Genomic DNA, 20,897 nt, shown 5'->3' with positions numbered 1-20,897 from the left:
CGCTGCTCGGGGGAAGGAGCGAGCGAGCGGCAGCAGCAGTGACCCGGTAAGATGCAGTCACGGACCCCGTTGACGCAATGCCAAGCAACTAACCCATTCTCGTCATCACACCTCGACTCTCTCTCCACTCCTCCTCCACATCTCAACTCCGCAACAACTTACATCTAACTGTTAGTATATATTCCGTACATATAAACAGTACGAAATCTATACATACATATTCTATATTCCTCTTCATATGTCTCTATAATCTCTATCCCTCTGTCTCTGTCTCTGTCTCGACAATTGCCAAATGACTCTTCTCGAAGTCACACCATGCCATTCATATATGCTACTTCCCGTCTCGCCGACCACAAACAAACTACGTGATCATTTCAATAAGTTACTCCCGCGGACCAATTGATTAATTATTGGTGATGCACCTGTGATACATCTCAGATTTAGGTAGCTACCCGTCAGGTACTCCTCGAAACCTGCTTCTTTGCTCATCTCTGGCACAATAGTGCTTCTCAACCTGCGACAGCAAATTTCACAGTCTCAGCCTCACCACACCACATCTGATCTTCTATCCACTCACTGGCCCATCCCATACCCAGTCAACCGGGAACCAATTGCCAACCCAGTTACCATAAATCTCTTCAATTCCTATACACCGTTCAGTTCCGCATCGACGCTATTCGAATATGTAACCTTGTAGGGTCCAGAACGACATGCGCAACATCCTATGCACATTGACGCATTGCTAGACAACACTCTGTAGGACTAGCTATCATGCTCTAGGTCTTGCTTTCTGCGACAGTCGCACATGCAATCCACCCATCTCACCCAGTGTTATCTCCCAATTCATATACGCTCTAATGCCAATTCACTCTATAACACCAAGACATGGCTTCGCTACGCTTGATCCCTAGCTTGTGGCGGCGGAACAATATTCGATCCAACGACCTGTTCCGAAATGGATTGTTCCGAAATGGATTGCATTTGGTTTCTAAGGGATAGGTGCGACGCGCTGTTGTCTTTGATTGACCCAGACTGACGGGCCGCCTAAGTAGTATATACTTCCGGAACGCTCGCTCTGTTGTACTCTGCAAATCGAATGCTTCCGTTACAATCACCGACTGGCACATAGCCCTGCCAGCTCATTTTCTTGACTACTGCACCCTTGTGTGTTCAATCTCGGTCCAGGAAATATCAAAGTTGGTCTAACCCTTTTTCTCTCTTGAGTACTGCTTTCATGGTTCTAATCAAGTACGGTAGATCTTTCCAAAGTCCAATAGAAAACCAGTGTGGCTTACTGTACCTGATCCAGTTGTAGCCTCGCCATCCCCAGACCGGCTCCGACCGCCATCCAGCGGACAATCAGAATTTGGTCGCGGCTAGCTGCCATGAGGCCCGTCGCCTCCAGTTGACGTCCAATGTAGCTTCTGCGGGGCCGTTCCCTTCGACGCATGGTTAGCGCGTTACTCGACTGATGTCCCGCATCAGCATTGCTAAATTATGCAGGAACATGACTAGGAATGCCCGGCCAAACCCCACGTCATCCATACCCCGAGATCAAAAAAAAAACGACCGCGGATTTATTCAACCCAGGGCAAGTCGAGAATATCCTCACAAACAAAGCTCGTTGACTTTGGCCTGCCCTGGTATCGGCCATCAGACGACTAATTGCCGCCATGGAGGGGATTGTCCTATTAGCATTGCCAAATAAATACTAACTAGCCTTGATCAGTAGTTTGATCATAAAACAGTGTCCTCTACATGACGCACAGCACATTTAGCTATCAACTTCGCCCTATGAGAGAAGCTTCGATCTTTCGTTGAGGCACCCTTGGGACTCTGACGTCCATTCTTTGTTGGGTAATGCCATACGCAGACATATGAGATACGTTCACCACTCTGACACTCAATCATCTTCACTTCCTTGCGGGTATTTCTAGACATGCTATTCTTTTTCAAATCTAGGAAAGCAAAGAAAGCTAAAGAGGAGCATGAAAGACAGGCCAAAAGTAATGCATCACCTGCACCTTACAAGCATATCCCAACGCATGCTGGGCGAGATGCCCTCGCTGCTACCCCAGCAAGCTGGAGTAAAGAAGAAGCTAGAAAACGAATTGCATCTGCTCAACAGATAAGAAATACAAATGACTCTTCTATGACAGCTACCAACTCCAGCACTGGTAGCGCTGAGTCTAGTCTAAGTTTTTCCATTCTTGGTCCGCAGAGTGGTCTCTCTATTGATTCAGTAATGGTTGCGCAACATCCACGATCGATAATATATACACAGCCACCACTGTCCCAGCGAAATCACGGCACAGCGTCTACAACTACTCGCAACACACACTCTACGCCAACAAGACCTCCAGTCCCTTCGATGCCAAAGCACCGGCTCAAATACGGTCATGTGACAAAATCCCTTGGAAAGGGTGAAGGGAGAAGAAAAAGTCCACTTTCAGAATCATCAATAGAACGTGGTAATTGAGTTTGCAATGCCTGTATTTTACGGTCCTGACCTAGATCTAGATGTTCAAAACGCACACGGCTCGCAAGGTTCGAGCATGTCATATCCTTCGTCGGAATCATTTTGTAGGATCAAGGTCTCCACGATGAAGTTGGCGTTGCTAACGCTTGCAGATTCCTCCCTGGGCAGCAGTACCACAAGCAGTCGGCATCCACCACCAATGCATCAAAATTACTCACTGCCAACCTTTTGTCAGCCAAAGGGAAAGTCAACAACCCTTCCCTCTGAATTTGCCGATGAGTCCAGCGACCTACAGAAGGATGACGGCCTTCACCAACTATATGAAGATATCTCAGTCGATGCAGAGGCAGCTTTAGAGTGCGATCATGTATCTCGTCCATCTTCAAGATGTTCAACTCGGTCCGGTCTCGAATTCAACGGCCCACATACTATGTAAACACAACAAAGCCCAAATTTATCAATGAGTACGGCTTCAAGAAGCCATGGAGATGGAATACTTCTCATACTTGTACCAAATCTTGATCGAATACATTTAAATGCTTTATCTGGATTTGTCATTTTACGTTATACATGCAATGTGTACATATATTCATCCTACCTTTGTAGTTCGTATAGATGCTTTACTTCATTTCTTGTAAAAAAGATTCTATCTTGATGTTGTGTTTGGGAACCAGCATATTGCTGTAATACTCAACTAGGAGATTGGGAACAGAAATAATCAGCCAGTTAGAAGTAATGGTTACTACCAACGTATATCTAGTTTTGAGGTCAGGAAGATCAAAACCTAATTCATACAAATTTATTAATACCTGATCTTGACATGAGTACCTGTTGACGTCGGACACACAAAGAGCTGCCCTGCCAAGAGTTGCACCTCCGAGCTTGCGGAATTTCCCCGCAGGATGTGAACCCTGCTCCACATCCATTATTGTTGCAACTACCAAACAACAAAAACAACGAAGTCCCACCGCAGTTTGCGATACCCCACAATCCACTACAATTGGCATCACCGAGCTTCGAAACTAACGCAATTCACGGACGCAGACCTCTTTGAGGATTTCACGAACATCACACTGTCTGTCATTTCCGTCGAGAAACTCACCATGGAAGCTTCAGGTACCAACGCTGATGCGCTGAACCGTACGTTTTTGCTGCCTTCACCTTGTAGGACCCCACACGACTAATACGTCAAAATAGAACGCATTGACAAGCTCTGCGACGAGCTCATGAAGGGATTCCTTCGCATCCTCGCGTGCGCATCCGAGGACTCAGACACCACTTTTAGTTCGACCGCACAGAACGAGCTCTCGATGGTGGACCATGTGCATGCATTCGTACGTCACTCATCCTTCTTGCGCACATTCATATACAAAATTGGACCAAAGGGTTTCAGCAGAAGGGCAGATGCTAACCGCAACGACTTCACAGAAACGCTCCGTAGAAGAGCTCTCGAGCCTCATCCGCGACCTCCAACAGCTCTGGCTATTCGGCAGCCTCGACACGCTGACCGACCCCGGCGACGAAGCCGCGAAGCGAGCCCGGACGCTCAAGATCGCAGCGGACATCGAAGAGCTGGCAAAGAACCTGCCCAGCACGGTGGGAGGAGATGTGCCGCCGGAGAAGGCGGAGAGCCAGGATGGGGAGAGGTGAGATCTGGAGAACCGTCACTTTCCCGGGCAAATTTGGGTGTTTGCTACGGAATATAGACTTCTTAGATCTCGAGACTTTTCGCGCGTCATTGGGACTTTGCTAATGAGTTTTCTTTGCGTTTTTAGCCCGCGGAGCTGCACCTTGTCGGCTGCGTCGATGGACACGTCTTATACCATTTTCTGAGATCTCGCGATGCTGGCCACGAGCGGCTGGGAGCTCCAAAGATCAGTGAAGGCGCTGGCAGAGGGACTTTCAACTAAACGCTAGAAGGCGCGACGGCAGCGAGTTGAACAAGCCCACGTTTGGGGAGGGAAAGGAGTGCATGCATTCTGAGGGCTATCGCGAATTGAGATATTCGGAGAACTTGTCCCACTGACTATCATGTATATTGTATGCATTCATATTCGTACGAGTTCACCAACCGTACGAATGTATGCAGGGCGGTCGCACGGTATGGGAGGACGATGATGATGGGCTTTACGCCTGGCTTACCGCCCACCTCACCTATCTATGGATGGATAGGATATTACTGTATGATTAAGAAAATCGTCCCGCCGATCGTATTGGCAACAATTGAAACCGTCGAGCAGCAGGACCGCCGATCCTGGCCCATCGATAATCTAGACGCTCGCCCAATGGCAGTTCATGCAAACAACTTGAAACACGGGCTGGGGATTTTCTGCTGTGGATCTCTCTCGTCGTTGCGAGACATGTGACGAAAAGTGGAGTCGAGGACGACGCACCGAACTGCGGATTTGATAGCTCCCGTGCGGCGTGTACGGTGTATGTACGTATGTACTCGCACAGTAATCCGAACAAGTTGTTACTAGATTTAGGTAGGAGGACAATTAAGATAACTGCCCCTTCCCCTTTCTCGAACATATCTGATGGGGCGGCCCATGCACGAGAAGATGCGGGAAGTGGATTGCTTCCTGAATCTTGATTCCTGTATCCGCCCACCTATCGAAGCATGCTCGTAACCACCCTACTCGTACGACTGACAGAGTCTGACAGACAGTCTTGCCCATTCTCTTGTCCAGCGGTTGATTCCATGCTATGCATGTAGATGTTCAAATGTCTGAATTAGTTACCAAGTACGAGTACTAGAAAGCGTCGGAAACCGAATCGTGGTCGTTCGTTCAGATTTCATGGGCACTCGTATTCCAGGTTAGTAAACACGGTAACCTCCGTTAAGCTCCTTAGTGAAATCGCATCAATCTTCATCAACGATCTCCGACAAACAACATTGCACGAACCATCCGAAAGAAAAGACAGACACCATTGATTAAGATGTACAGAGGTACAGACGCATAGGTATAATGCGGTACCGGTACGATTACGGATCGGTGGGCTAGCCGCGTTGACAGACAGACCAGCTACCCTAGGGTCAGCTATGGCACCGGCATCCGGCTTGGTATCGAGGTGCCGCGCGTCAGAAAGGGGAGAGGACTAAGCCAGCACAACTTGGTGCTGACTTGGTCCTGCGAGTGGCTGCTTGGTCCTTGTCCAACCAAGTTTCATCCCGTCATTCGCTGCTAATGTACTGTGTGTATGTATCTGCTCGTAACTGTACCGCCATGTACCGTATGTACTGGTGTATCCCCACTTCTCAATCTGATGCTTGTGTATGTTTGGAGCGAGTAGGGAGGGAATCTAGTCAGTCTAGTCCACATAACCCATTTCTTGCTTGCTGCTCAAGTTTCCCATCTTTTTTCCCTTTAAACCCTCTTAGGTACCAAGGCTCTCGCCCGAGGGGAAATGCATGACGAGCCTATTCTTGTTTGTGTTCCCTTCGTTTCTTCTCGATTTCCTTCCTTTCCTCTTACTTCCATTCCCTTTCCCATCCCTTCCTTTCCTTGCCTCCCAGGCCTAGATTCCCGAAAATATTCTACCTTCTCATAGGTTGTGTTTTATATTCTCTTTCTTGAATAACGAAGAAGATTAAGACGAAGAAGAAGGAGAGGGAGAATAATAAAGAAAAATCATGGGTGCGATCTTGGGTCGGGCTCTCTTGCAGGATCGCAAGCTACTGCTCGCTCTCTCGGCCAGTGTCGTCATCACCATAGTCCTGAGCACCTCGCTGTGGTTCACCAACAACGACAAAGCCTCCTCGCAATGGCTTCCAAAAGTACCACACTCGCCCTCGCAGACCTCGTCTCTATTCTCGCCACCGTCCGAAGACCCGGAAAATCCATACCTCGTCAAATTGGACTATCTCTCCATCCAGCCAAATGTATCCGACACGATCAGGTTCTACTGGAACATGCCGTATGCCGCCTCCGCGTACGGCGAGAACAGGTTCAGAGGCCCGCAGCCGCCTCCTAAGATGAAGGGCACGCTGGGATGGTCTGGCGAGTTGGGCATGTGTCCGAGGATCCAGAAGATCGATCCCACACTGCGTAACAGGAACGACATCGCGAATGAGACGGTGCCCGGTATCGAGACCAAGTTCACCGAGGACTGCTTGAGCCTGAATGTCTTCACGCCGATTGATGCCAAGGTTGGCGATGAACTTCCTGTGCTTGTCAACATTCCCGGCGGTGGGTTTCATCTTCCCGGACGTTCCAACTGCGGAGAGATGGTGGAGAAGAGCAGGCGCGACAAGGACAACGACAAGGGGATTATCTGTGTGACTATGTACTACCGCAATGGCATTTACGGGTTCCTGAGCGGCGATGAGATTGAGGAGCATGGTGACTTGAACATGGGACTTCGCGACCAGAGGGCTTCGCTCGAGTGGGTGCAAAAGTACATCCGGTACTTCGGTGGCAATCCAGACAACGTGGTCATCATGGGCACCAGCGCAGGCGGAGCGTCCGTCCTGATGCAACTCGCAGCGAACGGAGGAGACCACTCATGGCCAACCCCCGGATCAGGCTCGAAGCAGCTCTTCCACGGCATCATCGCACAGTCCCCCGCGGCGCCGACATTCTTCACTCGCGAGCAGGGCAACCTCTTCTGGGACAACGTCGCGAACGGCCTCAACTGCACCGACAAGTCCATCGACTGCGTCCGCAACGCCTCCGTCGGCGACCTCTATTACGAAAACTACCCCATGGCCTTCGAGGGCCGCAAGACCCCACCCCGCTGGATGTGGGCGCCCACCACCGAGAAAGAAGGCGGCCTCTGGACCGAACCCTCCATCCACGCCATCCTCAACGGACGATACGCGCGCGTCCCGAGCATCATCGGCTTCACCACCAACGAAGGATCCGACCAGACGAAAAAAGACACCGACACCGAAGCCGACATGCGCACCTACATCCAAGACCACTACCCTCTCCTGACCGACTCCGACCTCGACGCCATCGTCGCCACCTACACCAACGACAAACACTGGCCGGACTCGGGCCGCTACTGGGACGCCGTCGCCAAAGCCCAAGGCGACCTCCGCTACATCTGCCCCGCGATGCTGGCCTCCAACGCGATCGCACAGAACAACCCGCCCGACGTCCCGGCCTGGCAGTACCAATGGGACGTCACGGCTAAACACGACGACTCGAACGGCTACGGTACGAAGCACGCCGGCACCGTCGGGAACGTCATGGCGCGCCGTGACAACGATATATCGCGGTACTTCATCTCGTTCATAAAGCACCTCGACCCTAACCCCGGCCGCAACACGAGGAGTCCGAAGTGGAACCCGCTCGACATGAAGGATCCGAAGAGGCTGTTCTTCACGAACAGGCGCTCGGAGGATAAGAAGATGTACATCGAGATGCAGGAGCCTGACGCTGCGAGGCGCGAGAGGTGCGAGTTGGTGAGGCGGTTGATGCCGAGGTTGCAGCAGGCGCCGCTTGGAAGCCCTTCTGCTTCTGCTTCTCCTTCCTCGTAACCTATCCCGGGGTGGACGCTTGGTTTTGAAGAAAGTAAAAATAGTATTTTAGACGGACGGATGGATGGATGGATAAGGGGTGTTGTACGTACGTACGCGTTGGCTTTTCTCTTTCGCTTTTTTTTAGATTTCGTTGTTTTATACCCTGCATTCGCATACAGAAGGCATACATAGGCATACATATATAAGTTTACATGTACGCATATAGCATAAAATTGAACTTCCATCACGAAAAATGAAATGGGGGTCGCGTGTCTCTTGCTTTTGTCGTCGAACTAAACATCTCAGGCATTGAGTAAAGAAGAGTATGCAGTGTGTTTGGCCTTCGTGCCATTCCACTCTACTTGCCTCCTCCTGAGTTTGAGGTTGTTGGAGGGGTGTTCGAGCATAAATGTGGTTGTCAACCCAAATGGGATCGTGATATGTATGGAACGTTATTTCATATTATTTTATTTGCATTCGATCATGATTTGATTCTCGGCATTTATACTTGAGGCTTGTTTCCTCCATCCGAGAGAGCGAGAAAAGGCCAACGACAGCGATAGAGCTACGACCGCAAACACAGAAAGGAGAAAAGTAAGTTACAATCAAACACCAACCTCGATATTCACCCCATACGCCCTCAACTTCTCCACATACGCCTCCCCCAACGTCGCGGGCGTCAAAATCCCACCCCTTAGCTCCCCCGCCAACGACCCCTCCACCCCACCCGTCAACAGCACCTCCGCCGCCGCCGCGAGCGAACACCCCGTGAACTCATACGCGCCGAACGCAAAGTCCAGCTTCGCCAGCACCTCCTCCTTCTTTCCCTCCGCGACACCGAGCGCCCTGTACGACATGAAGTCGCCCTTCATGGACTCCTTGCTCGGGCCCTCGCCAGGCGCCGGGATGACGAAGGCTTTGAGGAGGGGCGCGAAGATCCAGCGGGTGGGTGGGATGGCGAGGAGGAGCCCCGCGAGCGCGAACGTGAGTTTGAATATAGCGGCGCCTGGCAGGGATTTCGAGCGCGTGTACTCTTTGAATTGGAAGTTCGGGCCGTAGGAGGAGGTCGCGGATTGCGAGGTGTAGAGCCCCCAGGAGCGGTGGACGAGGCAGGCGTCGACGGCGGCCATGAGGCCGGTTGTTTGGAGGCCGCCGAGTTTGGGGACGTAGGGGAGGAGGAGGAGGCGTTGGAGGAGGCTGCTTTGCGAGGGGGTTGGGGTGGGGGTTGAGGGCGCGGGGACGGGCGAGATGGAGTAGGGGTTCATGGATTTGGAGAGGTGGGAGAGGGAGTAGTTGGAGAAGATGTTGAGGGCGGTTGTGCTGGTGCCGCCGCTGACGCCGGTTTTGTAGGCGTAGAGGGTGTAGGTTAGGGAGGCCGTCGGGAGGTTGAAGGTCTTCCGGATGTGTCGTGATACTACGTAGGAGACGATGTCGGCGGGGACTGAGTCCAGCCCGCATTGGGGGATGATGATGGCGCCGTTCTTCTCCGCAGTTGCGTGGTATTTGGCAAGCATGTCGTAGTACCATGGGATTTCGCCTGTGCAGTCGAGGTAGTGGGTTCCGTTCTCTGCGCAGGCGGCGAGCACCGGTTCGCCGTAGAACATGTACGGGCCGACGGTGGTGATGATCAGGCGGGTTTTCCTAGCCAGAGTATCGAGTTGGGCCTTTTCGAGCTCGACTGTCTCGATTGCTGGGGATGGTCGGTTGGGGTTTTGCTGGTGGAGTTCGTCCGCCACGCTTTGAAGCTTCTTTGCGTTGCGACCTGCTATCGCCCATTTGATGTCGCTGGGTAGCTTCCTGTTGACCCATTCTGCGGTCAGTTTCCCAGTGTACCCTGTAGCACCGAGGAGTACAAGGTCATATTGGCGTGGAGTCGAGGCCATTGTTGAAGTCAGATACGTCAGTCGAGGGTAAGGATTGAGGGCTTTGATACGCCGGGTGAAGGTGTTTGTTCCAGTGGAGATACGTATCAGGGCCTGCAGACTGCTTGTATGAAATCAATCGATGTAGTGATTTGAATTCCTAAGTGTTTGTTCCCAATTGCGGCTTTCGTGCAAGGGTAGAGTGTCAGTGTCGAAAGTTGAAGGACGTTGTTGAACCTTTCTTTAAGACACTCGGACGTTTATACTATCTTGGATAAACGTCATGCCTCGGTAGGCGTAGCGATATCTTGTGAAAGATAAGTGCAGCACGCATACGAGATGTTGAAATCGAGTAAGCCGACATGTCGATGTATAGGTCTACTATCTATACGAGTACTATACAACACTACTTCTGTCATATTCGAGACAGTCGACTCAGATTTGCTGCGTGCCCAAAGAGGAGGTAGATATTCGGGGTTTGAAGTGGATGATGAGGCTAGACTCGAAACAGCTTAGTCATTATCGCCCGTCTTGGGACATCCCACACTGTAAAGACAACATTTCCTCCCCCTCAGCTCCATCTCCTTCTCACCGCCACCTCCACCATGGACCAAGGTCTACCACCACGTCCACTGCCATAGACAGGATATCGAGGCAATATAGAACTGTTGTCTAAGGCGCTATTGACCTCTAGCTTGACTACGCCCACAGGTCTATCGTGTACATGCGCGGTGACTGGTCAGGTCTTCCACAAGGCTCACCAACCTCTGTGCACTACGCTGACTTTTCAAAAGACACGCAGACATGGACTCTAGTCGCCATATCGCATATCGTATCGTATCGCATCGCGCATCTGAAGTCTGCGAGGCAGGCTCTGGTGCCTCGATAGAGTTCCGTTGTGTTCGCGCGGCAACCGCCCTCGGCGCCTACCGGAGGCGCGTAAACTAGACAGTAGAAATACAAGATCCATTCATTGCAAGTCCCGGATACCTTCTCAGGCTCTGGGCTGTAGATTCGCGCGCGAATCTACCTATAGAAACATGGCATTACTGTGCCGACTGGTCCCAATCCGTCCCTGTTTGGATTTCGAATCCGTTCGTCTCTGCTCCCGAGCAGCTCCGTCAGGTTCGAAAATCCTCGTTCTCGTGATATCTGGATGTCCAAACGATGGCTTCCTTCGTAAATAATCGCATGCGCGTTGTCCGAAGGGCACTCACGTATCCTGGTTGGATGCCTGCTGCCTGCCTGCGTTGCCCCAGGAAGCTACGTAGCAGCCCCGCTTGACTCATGAATCCCTGGCGATATGCTGCAATGGTGCAATACGCTCTAGAAAACCAAATGCGATCTCATCCCGCAGTATGATTCATATGCTCACTGCTTAACTGGAGTTCTACTACGTATTTACGATCAAGAGTAAAGATGGAAACAAGTGTACGTTTGTGCACAGTTGCGCTATCATGAATGCGGGAATTCAATAGCCAGGGCGGCAAAGCATCTTGAAACAGTGTTTTGCATTCCGGGGAACACTCCAGTAACCTGAGAAGGTCATCTGGGTACATTACTATTAGAGAGCAGTCAACACGTGGTGAGGTAGGCACACCAGACCAGGTAACCAGCACAGCCAGCCTCTTTGAAGTCCCCGTCCATGGGATGTTGCGGAGACAACCTCATCCATGTACAGGCCTCAATCTTGCCCCCTCCAACTTTCTCAATTAGTCCCAGATCGAGCCACAACAAGCTCGGCTCCAGTTATTCCGTACAAAGTTCGAGTACAAGGTTTTAAGTAGGTATCCATCGCAATCGCATCCCCCTCGGGCTTTGTCAGGAATCAGCAGCGCCAGATGTCTGACTAGTTTACGGGATGATCACAGGCGACTCGCTTCTTAGCGCCATCCTTGGCACCATCCATCCAGCGAGTATAACAACTTGGAGCCCCTCATGCGTCCTGCACTCCTTCAATCACCAACTTTCGACTTATGATCCGCGATACTCGATTCACACGCTTTTTCTTCGACAACAATTTCCTCGATGGCCGAGACTTGTATAGTCTGCCTCGGCGACCTCGTCCCCCAAGGCGAAGGCAACTCAGCCGCCACCACTACTGCTGCAACCACCACCACCTCCGATAACTTGCTAGCGACCGACTCGCTAGAGGAGCCGGCTGATACCACCACCCATCATCCCAGCAAGCTCCACCAAGTCGTGTCGCCAGCACTCGCAACCGACCCCAAAGACGAAGACTTGGTCGCGCACCTGCTTCCTTGCGGCCACAATCTTCACAATGAGTGTCTTAAACCATGGGTGGAACGAGCGAATAGCTGCCCCATATGTCGGGCCAGCTTCAACATGGTCGAACTCAGCTTGACCGTAGGAGGTAGGTACCCGTCCAACAAGGAAGCTATGCAAACAAAACTAATTGCATACACAGGCAACATCATCTCATCCTACGCCGTGTCGGATCGACAACAGGTCGCCGACATTGACACGTCCATGATCGTCGAGGAAGACTACATCATCGAGGACGACGGCAGCTATGATGCCTGCATGGTCTGCGACGAGTTCGGAGACTCTTCGCAGCTCATGTTTTGTCACAGCTGCGAGCAACTGTGCCATGTCTTCTGCGCTGGTCTGGACCGTATGCCATCTCGTGGTCCATGGTACTGCCAGGGCTGTGTGGAGAACCCCGAGCTCATCGATGCTGCCTCTCGTCGCAACGCACCACGCGGTCCCGCTGCATACATTAATGGCCGGCCTCGTCTTCCGCGACGCACCGGCGCCCCAGACGAATGGGTCGGTGTCTGGCAAAGCGTTTGGGAACGCCTCCACTTTGACATCGAGTTTCCATTTGAGGATGACGACCAGTCCGACAACAGATCTGAGGTACAGCGTCGGGAGAACCGCGAGTGGGAGCGTCGCTTTGCCCTTGCTCGACGGCTAGGTGCCGGCAATCGCTTCCGCGCCGCTGCCGACAATGTCCACGTCCGGCCATCTAATAATAATCGCGTGCGCCCCGTGCCCACTACGCTTCATCGCGAGCCCCCCAAAACACCCAAAGATCCCGAATCTCAAGAAGAACTTCGAGCATGGAACCAATTCGAAAAGGCAAGGGAGCAGGTTGCTCAAATGGAAGCACAATCCTCTCCTACACCTGATGGCAACAACATCAACATCACTCGAGGCCGCAAAAGGAAATCCGTTGACTCATCGCCTGTAGAGCCCGAAACCCGGGATAAAGAGCCTGAGCGCAAGCTCAAGCGCCCTCGCACTCGACTAAACATGGATGCTGCAGAGTCATCCGCTGCCGCTGCACGGCGTATCAGTAACCCAGTCCATGACCCGGAGAGTTCGCTAGCCAACAACAACAGCGACGCATCCGCTGCACCAGGTTTTCTCCAATCCCTTCTAGAAGAGGTGGCAGTAGACAAAGCCGAACAGGAAAGAGAGATCGCTGCACCTCGACCGAAGCGTGTCATCATCGAAAGAGCCTGTTCGCCGCAAAATTCATCACCTGGCCTTTCTCCTGTTATAGCCGTGTATCCAACCCCCCAGGGCATGACTACGCCACCACCCTTGAACCTCAGTCGGTCCAAGTCTCCAAAGCAGATAGAAGAACCCCAACTTTCGCCTACATATTCTCCGTACTCCCCAGCAGACGACGAACCTCGTCCTAATCGACACACACTTCCTCTCCGCTCTGCAGGGCTAAGTAGCCCTCCTCGTTCTAAAGACTCCTCACCTAGTCGCTCCGCCTCGCTGTCTTATACCACAAAAGCAGAAATCCAAAGGATGGTCACGTTCGCCCTCAAACCCTTGTATGTGAAGAAGGAAATATCAAAAGACGAATACACCGATGTTAATAGGGATATATCCCGGTTACTATACGACCGAGTTAGTGACGCTGGTGCGGATGCGCTTGCCGACAAAGACAATAGGGAGCAGTGGCAGAAGATGGCGGCTGATGAGGTTGACGATGCAGTGAAGGCTTTGCGGGCCGACGGGCCACCAACCCTTACATCGACTGACGACTCCGCTTCGTCATCCTCATAACGGTTGTACAAACGCAGCACGCGATGCGACACACTGTCTTCCCCATAGCTTAGGCGTTCTCTTGTTCACTTGGTCACAAACTAAGGCGTTCTTCATATTTGGCGTTTCTCCTATATATAGCACGGATCTGGACTTAAAGGATATAATTCGCGGGTAGATACCATGGGATTGGGTGCAGGTGAATTCAGCCTCTTGGTTTATAGCGATGGAATGGATTATATACGTAGGCGTTTTTAAGCGCCTTAGCAAGCGATACGTCCTACGTGGCGGCAGGCGCATGATGAATATAATTTCCTGGTTTTTATGTGGACCTTTGTGGCCACACCCTTCATACCGAGATTTCTACCTACAGCATTCGTTTTGATGTGATTGATATGCGTGCTGAAAAAGGACTTCCAATTCGGATTCAAGTATGAATCATTGCACCGAAGAAAAGCCGTGCACGACAGACATTATCCCCAACTGTGGCCCGGGATGCTCTTGCCCAACATACGCCACGAGTTCATCTGTTCTCATAATCATAACTAATCGTCGGGTAAGAGTCGAGAGTCGAGAGGAGCGAGTTTGGTAGGTGATGCCCGTCACACCGCGCACGCAGAAGCGAAACGCAGTCGAGACGGAACTCGAGAGCTCGAGGCCTCCCAAAAGGCGAGCCCCTAAGAGCATCGCGTAATAAGAATGGATCTCATATGCAAGAATTTCACTCTGACGAGTATCACAGGTGCCAGCGTTGTCATGCCCATAAAGTGAAGTGTTCTGGAGGGCAGCCCTGCACGAGGTGTCGCGATGCAGATGGAGCACCTGCCTGCGTGTATCCTATCAAAGATCGACAGATCAAGATTAGTAGCCAGTCCGTCAATGAATGATACAAATGTTGTGACAGCTTCACTAAATTCGTTTGCAGATATATAGAAACGATACTTAAAGATAATGAACGGCTGCGAGCAACAACAGAGACACCCCATGGAAACCTCGCTGACGATCCGATTGTTGAGCCGCCTGAAAATGCCGCCGAAACGGCTGAAGCGCAGGAGAGTGTTCGAAATCCACTGTTGCAGGACAGACCTTGGTTTGAATCCCTGGCCTCTCTAGATATGCCAATTCACGTCACCGAAGCTGCTGATGCTGCCTTTGCAACGCGATTCCGACAGACCTTGGGCTCTTTTACCAAACACATGCCACGGATGAGCTATGTGCCAGACGAGAACATCATACAGCTGTCGAACACCACTCAATCTATATGGCCTTCGCCGGCACGAGCCCGGTTCTTGGTCCAGGCAGCTCTATCAACCATTTGCCGATACTATCATATGGTACGGAAAGAGGTGGTTTTAGAATCGCTTGAACGCGCAATTCAGAATGACGGAATCGCCGACAGGCTCACGACTAGCAAGTTGTATGCCTTATTTGCCTTGGGAGAAGTCTATTCCACGAAGATACACAATACACAGTCTCCTTTCCCCGGTCTTACCTATTTTGCAATGTGTAGGAAGATGGTCACCGTGCCAGCTGAACGCCCCCTACTCGATACTCTGGAGATCGTACTGCTCCTCGTATGCCACTCCGATCAATAATTCTCGTACATGACTCACTCTTGATAGGTCGTATATTCCTACGCACTAAACAGACGACATTCTGCCTCAACCTTTGCAAGTTCTGCTGTCAAACTAGGCACGATTCTGGGCATGCACATGAGCATCCCAGACTATCAATTTCGCGACCGCGATGCTAGAGAACATCGAACCAGACTCTGGTGGACAGCATACACGTTCGATCGAATCTGCTCGTCAAAACTCGGACAACCGCCGAGTATACCTGACGATGACGTCCTGGCTGATCTACCAAGCGATACCGGAATTAGTGAGGCACGTAAGGGAGATTTCGAAGATGCCGAGTATGTCATATATCAAACCGAGCTTGCCAAACTATCCACGCAGACGATTAGCACAATATACAGTCGACGTAAACACCAGACGTCGTTCTCACAAAGGGTGCAGCTTGCGTTGAGGAGGCTCACTGGATGGGTGGAGGCATTGCCGCCACACTTACGCCTCGAGCCCGGCGTCGACAGCCCGGTATCCCACAATCAACTTGTACACTTACACCTGCGATTCAATCAAGTAGGTACATGTTTATTTCTGATTTCCAGATGTGGGCTCACGGATATAGGCTGTCATCGTGGCCACAAGGCCCGTCCTCCTCCACGTTCTCCGCCATCACAAAGAGTCTAGGAGCTTACCCACAGGCCGGAAGCGAGACCTTCCGGACAGTGTTATCGCGCTCGCAGGTACTTGTGTACAGTGCTCCCGGCACTCCTATCGACTCCTGAGCGACGCGTGGCTTCACGGCTTCTTTCCCATTTTCGACTACTTCAACACTCAATACCTATTCTCGGCTGCTAACTCTCTCGCCGTATCGAGTCTTCTCGGATGGAGTCAAAGCCGCAGCGACGGCGAGTCGTTCAACAGCGCAGCAGAGATGTTGGAGCAATTGGCACAGAGCGGTAGTTTCGCGGGTAAGGAGTATATTCAACATATTGACGCTATCAAGCAGAGCATGGCTCAAAGCTACCCATTCGGCTCATCAGCCGAGCCTCTTCCCACGCCCAGTGTAGCGCCGCAGGTGGGCGTGAGAAACGAGGTGTCTTCGGAAAACAGCACGATGACCATGACAGCTGGGATGGCGCTTGCCGCGCCGTCGCTGCAGGAGTTCCTCGCCGCCCCGGATCTCAATCTGCCGCTGTTCGAGCCGTCGACTCTGGATGGCACGCAGATGTCTGACTGGCCGGAGCTGTGGGATGATGGCTGGGCTGTCTAGGTGAGAATTCTCACGCTATCTACGATAAGAATAGGAAAGATGTCATTTTTTGTCTCCTCACACTTCTGCATGTGTGACAAACCACCGCGTTGACGTGGGCCAGTGAATTGACTTCGTCTTCTCAACGTCCTTCTTGCCATGGATACGTTCCTCTACCCATGTCTGCATCGTTAGCCCATACATTGCGCCGCAGAGAGTCAAACTTCCAGCGACGAGGGCGAGAACAACAGCTATCACGAGCTTAGTCCAAATCTAACAGAAACATTACGCACACCAACTTACCGATAGTCGAAGACCAGCCTACTCCCACCGCCTCCATGAGCGGAACAGCACCCGACGTCGCGCATGCACCGGCAATATACTGAAGGAGATACTTCCCCACCATAACCTCACGCCTCCTCTTCGGTATCGCCTCTGTTTTCCCCATCAGACCCAATCGAGGATATCCTCCGCAGACGGGGGGGCTCAAACTCACCAGCACAATACGTATTCAAGCTCGAAAAAACCTGCATGATCCCCACGCCCGCAAACCAAACCGTCACAATCGGCAACGCCAGTCCCGCCCTCTCCCTCGTACACGCATGGCACTTCTCCAACCCCCACCCGTATATCAACGTCGCGACGGGGATGAGGAAGAAGAAGCCGAACATGCCGCTCTTGAGGCGGTCCTGCGGCAGCCGCAGCCCGCCGCGGATGGCGATCCACTTCCGCACCGTCATGTCGGAGTAGCGGCCGCCGACGATGGCGCCGAAGAGGAAGCCGGACGCGGGTGCGAAGTAGAAGAGCCCCGCGATTAGCGGCGAGGTGATGTTGAATTTGGAGGTGAGGACTTCGCGGGGGGTTGCGAGGATGCTGGATTGGGACCAGCTGAGGAGGCCGCAGCTTAGTTGCTGGCGGGTCTGAGTTAGTATGTGTCTGTGAGAGAGGGGTGGTGGATGTGGTGGCTTACGGCGAAGAAGACGTTGGGATACACCATCGTCTTGAACACAGGAAGCGGATTGAACTGCGCGAGTGCGGTCCTGCCCGTCATGTTCATCTTGAACATGCCTCGATCGAGTCTGCTAGGCGGGATGAAGAAGAAGGATAGGAGGAGCCCGAGACCGCACATGGCGACCTGGAGCCAGATGATGCTGCGCCAGTTTGCGAATTCGATCATTATCGCCGCCACGCAGGGTCCTATTTAAAAACATTCCATCAGTGAGTGCTAGGGCAGGACTTGGGATAGATGTTATCACATACCCAACGGAGGACCCAAAACCGTGCCCGCCATGAAGAATCCCGTCGCCATACCCCGCTGCGTCTATTCGCCCACTATTAGCCAGAGAAAGTCAAAAAGAAAACGAATATCCACCCACCGGAGGAAAATACTCCGCAATAATCGTCTGACCCGCGACATGAAAGAACGTCCCCTGGAACCCGCCCAGCACCCTCAACACCACGAAAGCCACTGTACTCCTCGCCGTCGCCGCGCCCACCAGGAACGCCATCAGCACCGCCATGCAACTCCTATACGCCAGCTGCCGCCCGAAGATACTGCTCAGCGGACTCCACACGAAGCTGCTGCACCCCATGGCGAGCATCAATCCGCCGGTGGACAGGTTGATGACTTCGGGCGTGGTGTTGAGGTCTGCGGCGATTTCGACGGCGGCGGAGAGGAGGGATGTGCTGGAGAAGCAGGCAGCGAGGGTGGACCAGGAGGTGGTGAAGACGATGAGGGCTTTGTGGTAGGTGGGGAGGGTGTCGTAGAGGGCGGAAGCGTTGGTTTCGACTTTCGAGAGGTCGTTGGGTGAGGGCGACGGGGACGGTGGGATTGAAGGTGCCTCGTGGGGCGGGAGTTGGTTTTTGGATGGCATTGTTGGGGTGGTTTATGAGGTATTTGTTGAGTTATTGTTGAATATCAATTCCATTCAGTCATGTATACTTTTCGCTCATGCATGCAAAGAGATGACGATGTGAAAGAGTGAATGTCTTCGTTCTATTCCGAACGGTAAAGTAAAACGAATTATTCGCAGAAATGATGTCAAAGACAGATTTTCAGAGTGAGCACGCGACACATTCAAATTGTACTATTGGATTATATATAATTCCCAAAATGTTGCAGTGACCGCATATTTGGGTGGGTTTCGGCAAGTTGGGACGTTTGACCGATCGGCAAGATGCTTCGGGACGCCGAAGTGTGGAGACCATTGAGTCTTAACATAGGAACACCGATGGCGGCGAGCGAATGAACGAGAGGCTCGTTTGAGGTTTTTATTTTTTTTTAAATCTGAATGACTGTTCGAGGGGTTTTGATATTGGAGAGGGTTTGGGGTGACTCAATGGGTGTTGGATGAAGGGCCTATTGCATAGCATATTGGTATATTGGTATGAGGTCTGGACGGAGGAGAGCGGATACCTGTCATGAGATGAATATAGGTATAGAACACAGTACTGATATTCTCTACTAGATCTACCATAGAGACAACAACATGAAACAGTCAATAATGGAAATCTACGATAAGTGCAAAGTATATATTTGCGTCTCCATCTCTTGCATTTACTGTATTACTGATATGTCCAAGTCGTCCTATGCCCTATCTGAGCATTTGCCGCCATGTGATTGGCCAATTCGTCCTATTGCTTACAATTGTGCAGGAATGTCGTGATTCCGGCGACCTCCATTCACTGCTTAATTACCGATATCTACCCATCTATGTGCTGTATAAATACCTTCTCCATTGCCCTTGAAACCCTGTTCACGATTGTACCACTCTCCCCCCACCAGATATGTAGTCAATACTACATACATGTCGTGTACACATCCCATCGCCAGCCCTGTCTCACTATTAACCGTCGCCAAGACAAAGGAATCTCACTCTCCGATTTCTAATCTCAACCTCACTTCACTTTTGCACAATGCACGCAGATATTTATTGTCTGCGATGTATACACACGCATATAGTACCATTGCATGCGCTGACTGCATCTCCCCGCTGCACGAACCAAGGGAACAGACATTCCATTTGACGATACGATGAAACGGAAAAGGCCTCCAGTAGTGCCAGGGTCGAGGGCGAACAGATGTCCCGAGGCCGACTCCCTCTCTCCTTAGCATTTCTCCCATTCTCGTCCAGACTTCGTCCGGCTCATACGACGGCGATCCATCCACTCTGCGACTGTGGTGGATTCTGTTTGGTGACACATTTCGTTTTGGCCCACTGCTTGTGCAATTCTGTATGGTTTTGGTGTACTCAACGAATATTTAAACTCTCTTGATCTGCTACTAATTCCAATACTTCCATACTACTAATCAGTAGCTCAATTCTTTTGATATCCATCTCGAGGGCGACAAATAAACAACCGAGCTTAAATTTCACAGCTTTAAAGCACGGCCAATCGCATCAACACCTTTACAACCACACTCCACGTTCACATCTTCAATTCCTACTCTTCTCCAACAACATCAACTTCATCACAAAATGGTTTCCGTCGAGATCCCCGCCGAGTACGGGTAAGTCAACAACCAATTCCAAGCACTCCCATTCCAATCGCAAACGTCACTCTCCCCATCGCCCATTGCCCCCCCCCCCATCTCCGCAACCCTCCCCCATCGCAACTCTCTCCTAACCCTCCCGCCCACCCAGCTACGTCCTCGCCTCCGCCGTCTCCACCTTCTTCGTTGGCGCCTGGCTCGGCGGCCGCGTATCCTCCTACCGCAAAGCCGCCCAGATCCCCTACCCCTACGAATACGCCTCGTTCGAGCAAGTCCAATCCGCGCCGACGCCCGAAAAACGCACCCTCCTCCACCAGTTCAACTGCGCGCAGCGCGGCCACCAGAACTTCAACGAGAACCACCCCACCGCCGTCGCGGCCATGCTGATTACGGGGTTGCAGTACCCGCTCGCTGCTGCGGGGCTCGGCGCGACGTGGAGTGTCGGGCGCGTGCTGTATGGGTTGGGGTACACGAACGGCAAGGAGGGGGGCAAGGGGAGGTATAATGGCGCGGCGGGGTTGCTGGCGCATTATGTTTTGCTTATCATGTCCGCGAAGACGGCGTGGGATTTTGTTAGGGCTTGATTAGGGGTTGGGTTGCGTGGGCTTCTCGTCTAGTTGCATAAAAGGAAGGAAAAGGGAACATGGAATGGGGAAATAGGACGAACTAGTACGAGTCCTATTATATAAAATTCAAAAGCATACATAATTGAAAGCGTAACAACCTCATCCTTTCACAATTGATTCGTTATAT

General features: G+C 51.8%; 8 protein-coding genes across 8 annotated transcripts; 6 read left to right on the top strand and 2 right to left on the bottom strand.

Moving 5' to 3' along the window:
- The first annotated feature begins 1,627 nt into the window (after nt 1-1,627).
- BU24DRAFT_175032 (uncharacterized protein) lies at nt 1,628-3,088 on the top strand. Its single transcript, XM_033521558.1, has 3 exons — nt 1,628-2,471; nt 2,521-2,583; nt 2,632-3,088. Exons 1-3 carry the CDS (start codon nt 1,940-1,942, stop codon nt 2,913-2,915), a joined length of 879 nt encoding a protein of 292 aa, XP_033383628.1. The 5' UTR covers nt 1,628-1,939; the 3' UTR covers nt 2,916-3,088.
- A 494-nt stretch (nt 3,089-3,582) lies between these two features.
- Nucleotides 3,583-4,129, top strand: BU24DRAFT_461540 (uncharacterized protein; the record flags this gene model as incomplete). The annotated part of the gene is made up of 3 exons (XM_033531896.1): nt 3,583-3,619; nt 3,677-3,813; nt 3,908-4,129. 3 exons carry the CDS (start codon nt 3,583-3,585, stop codon nt 4,127-4,129), a joined length of 396 nt encoding a protein of 131 aa, XP_033383627.1.
- Nucleotides 4,130-6,004: 1,875 nt separating this feature from the next.
- BU24DRAFT_174994 (alpha/beta-hydrolase) lies at nt 6,005-8,033 on the top strand. The gene has a single exon (XM_033521557.1). The coding sequence runs from the start codon at nt 6,114-6,116 to the stop codon at nt 7,962-7,964; it is 1,851 nt and encodes a 616-aa protein (XP_033383626.1). The 5' UTR covers nt 6,005-6,113; the 3' UTR covers nt 7,965-8,033.
- Nucleotides 8,034-8,394: 361 nt separating this feature from the next.
- Nucleotides 8,395-10,248, bottom strand: BU24DRAFT_421588 (uncharacterized protein). The gene has a single exon (XM_033527761.1). The coding sequence runs from the start codon at nt 9,827-9,829 to the stop codon at nt 8,552-8,554; it is 1,278 nt and encodes a 425-aa protein (XP_033383625.1). The 5' UTR covers nt 9,830-10,248; the 3' UTR covers nt 8,395-8,551.
- Nucleotides 10,249-11,602: 1,354 nt separating this feature from the next.
- BU24DRAFT_174957 (uncharacterized protein) lies at nt 11,603-13,958 on the top strand. The gene is made up of 2 exons (XM_033521556.1): nt 11,603-12,182; nt 12,237-13,958. The coding sequence occupies exons 1-2, from the start codon at nt 11,837-11,839 to the stop codon at nt 13,853-13,855; spliced, it is 1,965 nt and encodes a 654-aa protein (XP_033383624.1). The 5' UTR covers nt 11,603-11,836; the 3' UTR covers nt 13,856-13,958.
- A 392-nt stretch (nt 13,959-14,350) lies between these two features.
- BU24DRAFT_441097 (uncharacterized protein) lies at nt 14,351-17,046 on the top strand. The gene is made up of 5 exons (XM_033530413.1): nt 14,351-14,524; nt 14,577-14,705; nt 14,760-15,408; nt 15,457-15,975; nt 16,025-17,046. The coding sequence occupies exons 1-5, from the start codon at nt 14,430-14,432 to the stop codon at nt 16,670-16,672; spliced, it is 2,040 nt and encodes a 679-aa protein (XP_033383623.1). The 5' UTR covers nt 14,351-14,429; the 3' UTR covers nt 16,673-17,046.
- On the bottom strand, nt 16,415-18,703 carry BU24DRAFT_491548 (MFS general substrate transporter). Its single transcript, XM_033533804.1, has 6 exons — nt 18,028-18,703; nt 17,912-17,972; nt 17,622-17,848; nt 17,148-17,562; nt 16,955-17,086; nt 16,415-16,902 (listed from the first exon to the last, which is right to left on the bottom strand). The coding sequence occupies exons 1-6, from the start codon at nt 18,523-18,525 to the stop codon at nt 16,730-16,732; spliced, it is 1,506 nt and encodes a 501-aa protein (XP_033383622.1). The 5' UTR covers nt 18,526-18,703; the 3' UTR covers nt 16,415-16,729.
- A 1,427-nt stretch (nt 18,704-20,130) lies between these two features.
- Nucleotides 20,131-20,728, top strand: BU24DRAFT_408507 (membrane-associated proteins in eicosanoid and glutathione metabolism; the record flags this gene model as incomplete). The annotated part of the gene is made up of 2 exons (XM_033525864.1): nt 20,131-20,162; nt 20,296-20,728. 2 exons carry the CDS (start codon nt 20,131-20,133, stop codon nt 20,726-20,728), a joined length of 465 nt encoding a protein of 154 aa, XP_033383621.1.
- Nucleotides 20,729-20,897: the final 169 nt, after the last annotated feature.

Source organism: Aaosphaeria arxii (genome assembly GCF_010015735.1).
Source record: "Aaosphaeria arxii CBS 175.79 unplaced genomic scaffold BU24scaffold_4, whole genome shotgun sequence".
NCBI lineage: Eukaryota > Fungi > Ascomycota > Dothideomycetes > Pleosporales > Aaosphaeria > Aaosphaeria arxii.
Note: the sequence above shows the minus strand (reverse complement) of the source record. Positions and strands in the feature narration are given on the sequence as shown.